At 38.5% G+C, this 13,523-nt stretch overlaps 1 protein-coding gene across 1 annotated transcript in view; it reads left to right on the plus strand.

The window, feature by feature from the left end:
- LOC308242041 (transmembrane protease serine 11C-like) overlaps nucleotides 1-640 on the plus strand; it is a gene marked incomplete at both ends in the record, with an annotated part of 51,653 nt that extends 51,013 nt beyond the window's left edge. Inside the window, one exon of the mRNA XM_080655878.1 lies at nucleotides 479-640. Coding sequence (XP_080512004.1) covers nucleotides 479-640 — 162 coding nt within the window. The remainder of the gene's footprint in view (nucleotides 1-478) is intronic.
- Nucleotides 641-13,523: the final 12,883 nt, after the last annotated feature.

The raw sequence follows: 13,523 nt of genomic DNA on the forward strand, positions 1-13,523 counted from the left end.
TAGATAAAAACCATAAGGAGTGTAGAGGGTAGTTTAGCCAAATTAGACAATTATGAAAATTGGAGGGATGTTTATACAAGAATGGAAGAGCGTGAGTCCAATGCTGGTGGTGAGTAAATAAAAACCTTCCTTTTTCCACCTTGTGCCTGAAAATAAGAGAGTTTGGGGAGATACTCAGATAATTCTTCATCATACGAATGATTACATAAGCAACAATACCTTCAATATCTTTTATGTAATAGTTGAGTTGAAGTTTTTCACACTTGTTTTCCATTATTGTATTTTATATCCAAAGACATAGTCTGATATCTTTTATTTAAATAAATGATTAGAGAACACAAAAATATTCAACACTAGAATCCTTTAATGTTTAAATACTTTTTCCCCTTTTTCTGTCCCTCCTTATTTTATTACAGAAGAAAAAATGTAGTATTCATCTTTAAATTATAGTAATTGTACATATTCTTTTTCTTTCTAGGGGGACTCTGGTGGACCTCTGGTTATAACAGATCATAGAGGCACTTGGTTCCTTGTTGGCATTGTAAGCTGGGGAGATGAATGTGCTCTTCCAAACAAGCCTGGTGTCTACACTCGAGTAACATACTATCGAGACTGGATCATGGCCAAAACTGGTCTCTAGTACAGAAGTTCTTTGTAGGTTAAAGCTTGATGATCATATGCTTGTTAAATGTTTGTAATTCCCATACTACATTTAACTAGGAATCACTTTAATGCATTAAGGTTGCAAATTTTAAAATATTCAATTTTAGAATTATGAAAGCTTCTTGTGTATTCGATTTTGACAAATATTTAGTGAAAATAATGGCACAGACATACAACTTTCTCTTTTTCCCCTTTCCAGACTGAAGATAATTATATGAGTAAATATGGATTATAGCCAAGCAGGTCTTCACTGCTGTTTTTCAGATCCTTGAGAAATTATAGAGTTGGTGTTCACAATAAACTTTCTCCTGAGTGTATAAATAATGCCCTCCTGACAAGCACGTGGATTCCACAAGATCAACATATGGATAGGTTGTAGCCTCGTGAGTTGCAGTAATACTACCTATAAAAATTTCCCAGGAAAATCTGTCTACCTGTTGTTGTTTTTTCTATCCTGTGCCAGTGCTAACCCCCTATTTTTGGCTTCTTCACCCTGAGTAACACAAAAGAGCATGATAATCCCATGGGGTGCATTGAACGGATCTTGGTGACTGTTGATTTGTCCCTATTTTTCTTTCATATGAAAGCGAGGCCAGAAGATGGTTCTCACATATGCACACATAATAGTAAAATTATCCTCAGACACTACATAGTCTTGAATAGACTGTGCAAATAATGCCAAATTCCTCAATAACACAAATTATCAATCAGAATAAATAATATGGAAATTTGGTTCTACTTTGTTTTCCCAACCAGAAACATCCTAACCAACTGCTGAATCAACTATTTTATTCAAAATTATATTACTTTACAATAAACACAGATGTCATACTTTTGTGTGTAAATTGTCTTACTTAGAGATTTTGCATAAAGCAATGTCATACTATGTATACTCTGGTATCTTGCCTGGAAAGCATGATGGACTAATGATTTAAGCCACCAGTGCTCTTCTTCACCTAATTTTTGTTTGGAAAATGTATAAAATTCCTATGGAAAGAAGTACAAACACTTAACTTTTATTTTTGAAAATAATTTGACATGAAGATAGGTATGGTAGGTAAGCATATTTATGAAGTACGCCACTTCCAAATAGGGATGGTTTACCAGGGTAAGTAAACCAACCTGCATAATGATATATTAGATGATGATAGACTGCCTTTTCCTTCTTATGGAGAGAAAAAAAAAAAACAATAAGTAATGTCAGTTTTAATGGTGCCTTCCACCCTGGGCAACAGTGTCATAACTACTGGGTATCTTCAGAATCAGGAATTTCTGCTATAATTAGTAATGGCAAGATTTCATGATGAGAACTTTCACATAATAGTGAAAACTCAATACATTAAATATAAATAAGTTATTACCAAGTTTATTAAATAGGTAAGTTAAATATTATACAAATAACACTACAAGTACTGTGTGTTGAAGTCTACTTTTTCAGTTAATCTCTCCTTACTTGTAAACTACTAATATTTTAATGAATTTATAAGGTTCATATCTCAATTGGTTTCTTCTTTTACCTGTTTAAACCCCATGCCTTTGGGACTGCTACCATCTGAGTTATTTGGCCTCTCTTTCAGCATCTTCGTGATTTTACTCAGCTGAGGCTCACAGAGACTCCTTTGTCAGGTAAAACCTAGTTTTATTAGATTGCTTACTACAGATTCATATTTTCACTTGGATCTATTATTTCATTTTTCCTCATACTGATGCTTTTCAGAATCCTTTTGCTAAGTTTAGTATCTTTGTTTATGCCACTGGAAAATATATTTACCATTGTTCAGGCTCTTTCTGGCAAAATTTGCTGAGTTCTCCTCAGAAGATCTCAGAGCATTAAGTGCAAAAGACTAACTTCCTCAGCGATTTTAACTAACAAGATTTTTCACTAAGAAAACAATACAAAACAAAAACAAAAGCTTTCTAAATAGTTTCATTTTCATGGATCCTCTTATTTTAAAAAGGAGCCATAGTGCATCCATTTTCAAGTGCTAGAAAAAGAATAGCCTTATCACATCTCTTTCAACCATTCACTGTGTGGGCATCTACTAGTATAAATAATGAAAGTGTAATATGCAAATCGACCGAATGACTGAACATCCAGACGACCTTCCAGATGACCACGTTATGACATGCACTGGCTCCAGGCCTGCCAAGGTGGGTGCAATGCGATTGGTTGGGGGACCCCACCATTGCCCCACCATCACCCTGCAGAGGCATGCCCAGGCCACCCTCTGTGGAATGATCCATGAGGGGGGGGGGGGCTCCACAATCAATCACCCCAAAGAGGGAGGCCCAGGCTACCTGGTCGGTGGCACTGTGGTGGGTGGGTAGGGTCTCCCTTTGTATGGTGATCGATTGCATAGCCCCAGCAAGTGGACACCCCACAGATGGAGGCCCAGGCCACCTGGCTGGCAGCACTGTGGTGGGTGCGGCCTCCCTCTGAGGGGTAATCTATCTGGGGGCCCTGCAATCAATCGCTCCACAGAGGGAGGCCCAGGCCAGCCAAGCAATTGCACCCCACGCCTGTCACCTTCAGAGGGAGGTGACTAGTGGTGGGGGATGGGAGAAGCACCACACAAATGGCAAGCAGTGGCAGCAGTGGGGGCAGGGCCAGCTGCTAGCAGCCAGGGGAAGGAAAGCCCCGATAGGCCCTAATCTCCAGCCAGGCCTAGGGACCCTACCGGAGGAGTCTCCAATTGCGAGAGGGTGCAGGCCGGGCTAAGGGACACCCCCCCCCCATGCACAAAATTTGTGCACCGGGCCTCTAGTTTTAAAATAAATTTAATTCTTTTTCTAAGAGGAAAATGTCTTACCTTCACATATTTCAAATAACATATTTTAAATTTTGCATTGTAAAAATGTAAACTCCATAATATTACAAGTTAGCTGTCTTATTCTGTATTCTTAACACCTAGAACTCTGTCTGACAGATAAAAATATTTTTTAAATAAATGAAAGAATGAATGAATGAGAAAAGCTTGGTAACCTTTCTATGACAGTATTAAATAAGGCATAGCCAACAAATGAAAATACATAATTTTAATGAGTACAAATCTGTGCTTAATAAAAGAGAATAATAGAAAATGATGTTGAAGTTGATGACAGAGGACTTCAAAACTGTGTCATGGCCTTGGCCAGGTGACTCGGTTGCTTGAAGCATTGTCCTGGACAACAATAGGTTGCAGATTGATTCCCAGACAGGACACATATGAGAGGCAACAGATGGATGTTTCTCTCTCATAACTCTTTCTCTCTTCCTCTCTCTCTCTCTCTCTCTCTCTCTCTCTCTCTCTCTCCCCCTCTCTCCCTCTCTCTCTAAAATCAATAAACATATCCTTGGATGAGAATTTTAAAAAAAACTTGTGTCATGAATTTTATAGATAATACTTGAGACCCAGGAGGCTTGAGTGTCATGCAAGAAAACAGGAATCTCTTGATTCTCAATACATATAGTGCTCTTTCTTCTGTACTATATTTATAATGAAAATATAGTTTAAATGCCATTACAGAAAACCTATCACCATCAAATATTTATTTATTAGAATGTTCTTTGAATGGATTATATGGGTTTTAATGCATATTATTTGTCCTCCACCTAGACCCCTCTATCAGACATGGACATTCCTCCATCAGTTGTTGAGCTATCCTCTTTTTCTGAGAAATGTCCTCAGCTTATAGGGAACGCCATCCAAATGTGCCTGAGATGTCTCCCACAAAACATGTGGTCCTCAGCCACTGGGTAAATTATACACAAGTACAAAAACTGAATCTCCTTTCCAGATGGTGAGAGAGACAACTGTGGTGCCATTTACACCCCAGCATTCCATGTGGGATCACGCTAAGACTGGACTTCAGCTGAAGCCACATTTGCTTCACTTCTTTTTCTGTCCTAACTTGCTTTCCCTCACTCATTTGAAAATTTCACCTTAGAGCACTCTCTGGAACCACTTGCACAAGAATTTCCACTTCCAACTCTGATTCTATGGAACTCTACTTAATACATTAGTTGATTCAATTTTCAGATTAGTTGATTGTTAGGGAAAACAATTTTCCTGTATTTTTCCTAAAATACATGGTGTATTTTTCTAATTTAATAAACCTAGTACATTAAAACCAGTTGGAACTTTATTGTTTCAGAACATCTTGCCAAAATTAATCATTACAAACATGAAGTTACCTTATACTATAAAGTTAGACATAGGTACCTTAGGCATTTAAATGTAACTATACAGATTTTAGGACATAAAATCTGTGTTTAACTAAAACTATCTTCTTACTTTGCTTTATTTTTTATTTGTCTCTTTTTCATGGAAGTGTAATGCAACAACATTTTCAGGTCACTAACCATACACTGATTGTAGAATACCAGTTAATCAAGTTTTGCTATTCAAACACTTTTGTTTTAAAAGAGTTTTATAGATGCTTTGACAAGCTAGCAAAGAAAAATTCTATTTAACAATTAATACTATATCAACAATTCCATAGGTACAGATCCCTATCTATTAAATACTCTTTGTAATAAAGACCTTGCATATGTGATAACTGCATTTTAGACCATGAGAAATAAATAGGAGAAAAACCATCAAAAAAATAAAAGACAACCTATTGAATGGGAGAAAATATTTCCCAATAATACATCCAGTAAAAAGTTAATATATAAAATATATAAAGGACTGATACAACTCAACACAAAGAAAACAAGCAATTGAATTAAAAAACAGGCAGAGGATCTGAATAGACATTTGTCCAAAGAAAACATACAGATGGCCAACAGACATATGAGAGATGTTCAACATCACTAAGCATTAGATAAATGCAAATTAAAACCACAATGAGGTATTACCTCACCTCTGAGAATGGCTATCATCAATAAATCAACAAACAAGTGTGCGTGAGGATGTGGAGAAAAGAGAACCCTTGTGCACTATTGCTGGGATTGCAAAGTGGTGCAACCACTATAGAAAAAGGTATAGATATTTCTCAAAACATTAAAAGAGCTGCTTTATGACTCAGAAATTCCACTTGTGCATATATATCCAAAAAAATCATAACACTAATTCAAAAGAATATATGCACCCCAATTCTCATTGCAGCATTATTTACAAAAACCAAGATAAGAAAGCAACCTAATGTCCATCAGCAGATGACTAGATAAAGCAGATGTGGTACATACACACAATGGAATATTACTTTACCACATAAAAGAATGAAATCTTACCATTTGTGACAGCATAGATGGACATAGTGGATATTATTCTAAGTGAAATAAATTAGATAAAGACAAATACCAAATGATTTAATTTATATGTGGAATCAAAAGAACAAAATACATGAACAAACAAAATAGAAACACACTCATAGATATAGAGAACAAACTGATGGTTGCCAGAAAGGAGAAGGGTTGAGGGGCTAGGTGAAAAAGGTGAAGAAATTAAGAAATAAAAAGTGGTAGATGTAAAGTATAGCATAGGGTAATAGTCAATAATATGGTAATATGATAAATGATGCCAGGTGAGTACATACTAGAATTATTGGGGGAATCACTATGTAAATTATATAATTACATAACCACAAAATAAATAAATCCTATATAATAAAAGGCTAATATGAAAATCGACTGAATGGTGGAACAACTGGTCACTATGATGTGCACTGAACACCAGGGGGAAGATGCTCAACTCAGGAGCTGCCCCCTGGTGGTCAGTGCGCTCCCACAGGGGGAGCGCGCACAACCAGAAGCCAGGCTCATGACTGGCAAGCGCAGCAGTAGTAGTGGGAGCCTCTCCAGCCTCCGTGGCAGCGCTAAGGATGTCTGGGGAGCGGGCCTAAGCCATCAGTCAGATATCCTCCGAGGGCTCCCAGACTGCGAGAGGGAACCCCTCCCCCCCCGAGTGCACGAATTTCATGTACCAGGCCTCTAGTAATTATATAAAGTGCAATTTGGAAAGGTTTAAAAAATAAACAGAAAGAGAAGCACTATCAATAAGCTTCTTATCATTCCTACTTTTGAAAAAAAATCCTATATAATAAAAGCCTAATATGCTAAGTGTCCAAACATCCGGTCATCCATTCAGCCAATCAAAGAGTAATATGCTAATGATATGCTAAGGCCGCTCAACCGCTCACTATGACATGCACTGACCACCAGGGGGCAGATGCTCCAACCGGTAGGTTAGTTTGCTGCTGGGGTCCAGCCGATTGGTGGGATCCCTCAGCCTGGCCTGCACCCTCTCGCAATCCGGGACCCCTCGGGTGATGTCAGAGAGCTGGTTTTGGCCCGAGCTCATAGGCCAGGCCGAGGGACCCCACTGGTGCACAAATTCGTGCACTGGGTCTTTAATACTAATAAATTTTTAATATTATAAGTTCGAGCAAAATAATCAATGAAATAATATCAGATAAAAGACAGCAGATATCATTTAATTGGACTAAAAATGTTTTTCAAAGATCTTGTTAAATAACTTCAGCATCTCTGGGTGTCAACCCATTTTAATGTTAAGTCCTAAAGATTTTGAAACACAATATTAATTTTTATAAAAATCAATATTTTTAAAACTATTTATAAAGAAATTATCATAAAAGAATTATTATCATTGTCATTAACTCTGAAATGAATATTTATGTTTTATGGGACCAGAAATGTTCATGAATGGATTTCTATTCTGTGGCAAACCATAAAGTTAAGAGTCAACTTATCTAAATTCAAACCCTGGTTCTGCTACCTAATGTCTGTGGCCTTAGGCAACTTACTTAACATTTCTGTGCTTTAGTTTCCACATTTCTAGAATAAAGATAAAAATAGTATTCACCTCAGAAGGTAGTTATGAGGATTAAACGACTAAACATCTTAAAATAGCTCCTGGCACAAATTTTCTATATTGGTATTTGTCAAAACAAAATATTTGTTTACAAAAATTTAACATACTCAAAGAACAGGATAACCCTTTATTTCACTTTACCTATTCTTATTAAAGAAATATGTTATAAAAGCAGGGAAAAATACTAAAATAAGAATTGTGTAAGTCACTGTATTCTTATTCTGGTAGAATATTTGGTATAGGTTTGTGATACACTATTCCCTTCATTTTACTAAGTAGAAATTAGGAAATAGTTCAATCTTATAAATACAGGGAAATTTTCCATGCTCTTTCTAGAAGGAGCATAAATAGTAAATAAATTTTTAAAATATTTCTTTACTATTTTCTGAGAAAAAATGCTACACATTTAAATATTTATCACATTACACTAATTATTTCTAAGCTAACTTCAGTGGTGCTCTAAAGTACTTCCGCCATGTTAGTATACCTTATTCTAATATAGAATAAAATTAAAGGTTGGAATCTACTTAACCCTGTTAAGAATAATGTTAAACCTTAACATGCTATATTTTATAGGGAACATAGCAGAATTTAAAGCAAGTAACACTGCACTAGCTGATTTGGGGCTAGGTGAAAAAAGTGGATAGAGCATCAGCCTATGGACAGATGGGTTTCAGGTTCAATTCCTGTCAAGGGCACAGGCTCGTGGGAGGTAACCAATCTATGTGTGTGTTTCTCTCTCTGTGGCTCTCCCCATACCTTCCACTCTCTCTAAAAATCAATGGAAAAATATTGGGTGAGGATTAACAAAACAAAAAACAAGTAATACTGATGATTTTTTTATAAATGCTTATTAAAAGTAGCATCAAAAAATTATAAAAATAAATGAACCACTCAGAAACAACAGAGGTTTTTATTTTAAAAAATTTTAAATGTATAAAAGAAAAAATATAAATGAAATAATATCTATATATATAAAAGCCTAAGCGAACAACCAACCAAACGACAGGTCACTATGATGTGCACTGACCACCAGGGGGCAGACGCTTAACGCAGAAGCTGCCTCCTGGTGGTCAGTGGGCTCCCACGGCGGGAGCGCCTCTCAGCTGACAGGTACCAAACACTGGGCTCACTGCTGGTAAGCGCAGCTGCAGTGGCACAAGCCTCTCCCGATTCCGTGGCAGCACGCTACTGAGCGGCGGTGGAAGGCGCAGCGGGGCCAGGATGAGCGGGAGCAGCACAGCGCCCGGCTGCCTGCTGTTGTACGCACTACTACGTCCCTCAGGGGATGTCGGCGCTGGGGATCGGGCCAAAACCAGCAGTCAGACATCCCCTGAGAGGTCCAGATTGCAAGAGGGCGCAGGCCAGGCTGAGGGACCCCACCAGTGCACGAATCTGTGCACCAGGCCTCTAGTGTTACATAAAAATTAATAGAATGTAAATTAATTTCATGGGAACCCAGTCTTAAAAAAACTTAATTTGAATAAAAATAAATAATACCAATAATCACATATATTTTCTAAGTTATATTTTAAATTTTTATTTGTATTATAATACATTGCATTAGAAGTTCTAAACTAATTTAATTGTTGAATATCTAGCTTTCAAACTTCCAGTTCTGAAAAATATGGGATTAAGACATGTTGTATTTTAGAACTAAATTTATTTATGAAATGGAAATGTTAAGTGTGTCAACAGAAAAAGAATAAAATTAAGTAACCAATAGCCCACAAGAAATTTTTGGGAATAAAAATACCTCAACATATTAATTATGAAATATGTTTAGAAATATCAAATATAGTGAACTTTGGCTAGCCTTTTTTGGTGACCATAAGTACAGGACCCAGCACATAATGCTCAATAAATGTTTGATTAACAATTACTGAAATAAAAATAATCATTCTTGTATTGTTAGTTTGTATTTAGTTATATATTCCTTTTTTTAACTTATTGGGTTTTTTAATTGACATTGGTCAACATGAACATACTGGTATAGGTTTCATTGTGGGTTTCTATGTTACAAGTGTATATTCTTAATTTAAAGTAAAACATAAATGAAATTTACTACTTTCAATATTTAGTGAATATATCAATTTGACAAATAAACATTAAAATTAATTATGCTTCTGTGTTTTTCATTTATTCCATAATATCAATGATCTATGTTATAATGTTTGTTAATCTGACCTCCAATATTTCTATAAATTTTAAACCATTATTTCCTATCATTTGCCTCTGACAGTTATGCTGAAAAAAGAATTGTAATGATGTCTCATGGTTTGATTCTCCAGATAAAGTACTCTCAGAAAACAAAAGTGAATCTTCCACATTAAATGCTACATATAATTTAGCATGACTTAGAAAAAAAATTGAAGAGCATTTAAATTTGTTCCTTATTTCCATAGCATTTTTGTATAAACACTTCCTCATCAATAATAGTCCATATTTCCTTCCTCAAATTCTTCCAATTAAATTCAAATAAAAATGCTCTCCTTTTACTCAAATACCAAATACTATCATTTTTGGTTAAACAAAGTGAGTCATGTTTTGAAAGTGAGAGGAAAAAAATATATTCCTTTTCTCCAATAATGTACTGCTTCTATCTTTTCTCTCTACTAGAAAAAAATGTTCTCCCAAATACTTTGATCCATGTACTCCTCCTTTGGAAGCCTGCCTTCTTCTATTCTTTCAGTCTTATTGGTAAAGAAGTGCTAAAAATCTATTTCTTCTTCCTCTGGGTCACTTCTAAACACTATTTCTCTTGCACTTCAGAAAGAGCTAACCAGGTAGGTACAAGAAGAAGATGGAGAAGATAATACACAGAAAAACAAAAATATCATTCTTGAATATCAACTCAGGTCATGAAACAGAGAAAGTTGCTCATCTCTAGAGCTGCCTGGTTTCCTGTGGACTTTCTAGGCCTCTATTACCTAAGAGCAGGGGTCCTCAAACTTTTTAAACAGGGGGCCTGTTCACTGTCCCTCAGACCGTTGGAGGGCTGGACTATAGTTTAAAAAAAAAACTATGAACAAATTCCTATGCACACTGCTGGCCCGAGACGAGTCGGCTGCTAAGCAGGACAGGCAGCGGCACCCAGCAGGCCAGATAAATGTCCTCGGTGGGCTGCATGTGGCCCACGGGCCGTAGTTTGAGGACGCCTGCCTAAGAGGGTCTCCTCTTCTTGCTACCAAAAGGACCTAAATACCCTGGCCCTTCATTCACCAAGGACTCTGACATCTGGCTCAGTCTCTTTCCACCCACTTCTACAAGAGAGGTAGTATTACATAAGAGGTAAGGTCAGGATCTCTGGAGGCAGATGCATGCAATGTAATCCTAATTCAGGTGTGCAAGTGGTGATCTATGTTTCACTTTCCTCAACCACAAAATAAAGATAACAATAGTACTGACCTCTAGGGTTGGTGTAAGGATTAAATGTGTTAATATATGTAACATGCTTACAAAAGTGTCTGACACATAGTAAGTAACAGTATGTGTTAAATTTTGCTAATAGTATCATTACTAGAGGCCCGGTGCATGAAATTCATGCACTGGGGGGTGAGGGGGGCTGCTCAGCCCAACCTATGCCCTCTTGCAGTCCGGGACCCCTCGGGGATGTCCACCTGTTGGCTTAGTCCCGATCCCTGAGGGGATCAGGCCTAAGCGGCAGTTAGACATCCCTCCCGCAGTCCAGGGCTCTTGAAGTCTGGAACCCCTTGTTCCTTACTGCCTACCAGCTGTGGAGGTGGGAGAGGCTCTCACCACCACCAGTGCACTCGCCAGCTGTGAGCCCAGCTTCTGGCTGAGCAACGCTCCCCCTGTGGGAGCGCACTGACCACCAGGGTGCTGCTCCTGCATTGAGTGTCTGCCCCCTGGTGGTCAGTGTGTGTCATAGCGACCAGTCATTCCATCATTTGGTCGATTTGCCTATCAGGGTTTTATGATATAGGATTGCCAAAATCAATGAGTACCTTCAAAATCCATATGGCTGACCCACCCATCCAACAGCAGAGATTCAAGGTTCTCTGAGCTCTTTAAATGCATCAAACTTCATTCACTCTCTACTTCTTCTATTCACTTTCATGGCCATACCCTGTATTTTCTTATTAGTCAGAACAGCTTCATATATAGAATCTTACATTCAAATTTCTATCTAAGTTTATGATCTCTTACTTCATTATAACTTGTTTTAATGTTATGCTCTTGTTTCACTCTGTTGTGATTTCCTTCTTATTTTACAATGCTCCCCAATCTCTCTGTGTTCTTTAAATGACCATGTTCAGCCCTGACCAGTTTGGCTCAGTGGATAGAGCATCAGCCCGCAGACTGAAGTGTCTGGGGTTCAATTCCTTGTCAAAGGGTGCATGCAGAAGGAACCAATCAATGTGACTCTCTCACATCGATGTTTCTCTCTTTCTCTCTGTCTGTCCCCCTCCCTTTCACTCTCTCTAAAAATAAATGGAAAAATATCCTCAGGTGAGGATTAACAACAACAAAAAGAAGATTCAACCTCAGAAAGTTTTTTATTAAATAAATGAACATAAACCAGAAAAATACAAATAAATGAACCAACAAGAATAAACCATTTAAGTCAAAAGAGCCACTTTTAATATTTTTCCTCTTTGAATTCCTTTTGTTTGGGGTTCTGTGGGCTTCCTGGACTTGTAAGTCTATTTCTTTCACCAGGTGGGGGAAGTTTTTGGTCATTATTTCTTCAAATAGGTTTTCAGTATCTTGCTCTCTCTCTTCTTCTGGCACCCCCATAATTCTGATGTTGGTACGCTTGAAGTTGTCCTAGAGTCTTCTTACATTATCTTCAACTTTTTGGATTTTTTTTTTTTTTGCTTTTTGCTTTTTCGGTTGAGTGTTTTTTGCTTCTTTGTATTTCAATTCTTTGACTTGATTCTTGGGTTCCTCTATTCTGTTTCTGGGTCTCTGTATAATATTTTTTATTTCAGTCAGTGTATGTTTAATTTCTAGTTGGTCCTTTTTCATATCTTCGAGGGTCTCGTTATATTTATCGGCCTTTTCTAGGATATTCTTAAAAAGTCTTATAACCGTGGTTTTGAATTCTATATCCAGTCGTTTGTTTTCCTCCATTTCTTTCGTTTGTGATCTGATTCTTTGACCCCGCATTTTCACTGATTCCCTGAGTTGGTAAGGTAGATATTTGTGCTAGGTTTCCAATATGGCCCAGTGGGTCTGCTTCCCCAGTTTACCTGAGGTGGACACTCTTGGTGCACCCCTTTGTGGACTGTGTGTACAGCCTTGTTGTAATTAAGTCTTTATTGTTGTTGGTATCACTGGGAAGAATTGACCTCCGGGCCAGTTGGCTGTAAGGATCAGCTGTGTCTATGCTGGGAGAAGTTCGGTGCTGGAGACAGCCTTATAGGATTAGACTTGCCAAATTGCAATAGCCTCTGTGCTCAGCTTGGATGGGGTGGAGTCTCAGTTTTGGCTTCCTGTCAGCCTTGCCCTTGCGCGCATGTGCGCTTTCAGTCCTCCGCCTTCCCCAGCTCGAGTCTCCGCCCGAGAGTCCAGACTCCCCCACAAGAGCGTGGGTCCCCAGGGGCTCGCCTGGAACTGGGGTTCACTGCAGTCAGAACTGGGGCTCAGTGCAGTCAGAATCCTCTGACTCCCTTCCACTAGGGAAAGCCTGTGGCAACCTCCGCAGCCTTTGTGCGCACTGGCACGCGCACGCACGCTTTCAGTCCTCCGCCTTCCCCGGCTCCCGAGTCTCCGCCCGAGAGTCCAGACTCCCCCCGTAAGAGTGTGGGTCCCCAGGGGTTCGCCCGGAACTGGGGTTCAGTGCTGTCAGAACTGGGGTTCAGTGCGGTCGGAAGCTTCCTTCCTCCTTCTGCCAGAGAAAGTCAGCCAGGCTCTCAGCCGCCCTTCCTCTCTGCGTGCACAAAGCCCCTTTGCCGTACCTCCAATTCTCTGTGAGCTTTCCTCTTTCCTTCTAGTTGTAGAATTTTCACTCAGCCAGCTTTCCTGTGGTTCTGGATGGTGTCCGTTCTGTCTTTTAGTTGTAGTTTTGAAATTGTTGTG

The sequence above is a fragment of the Plecotus auritus genome (genome assembly GCF_963455305.1).
Source record: "Plecotus auritus genome assembly, chromosome: 1".
NCBI classification, from domain to species: domain Eukaryota; kingdom Metazoa; phylum Chordata; class Mammalia; order Chiroptera; family Vespertilionidae; genus Plecotus; species Plecotus auritus.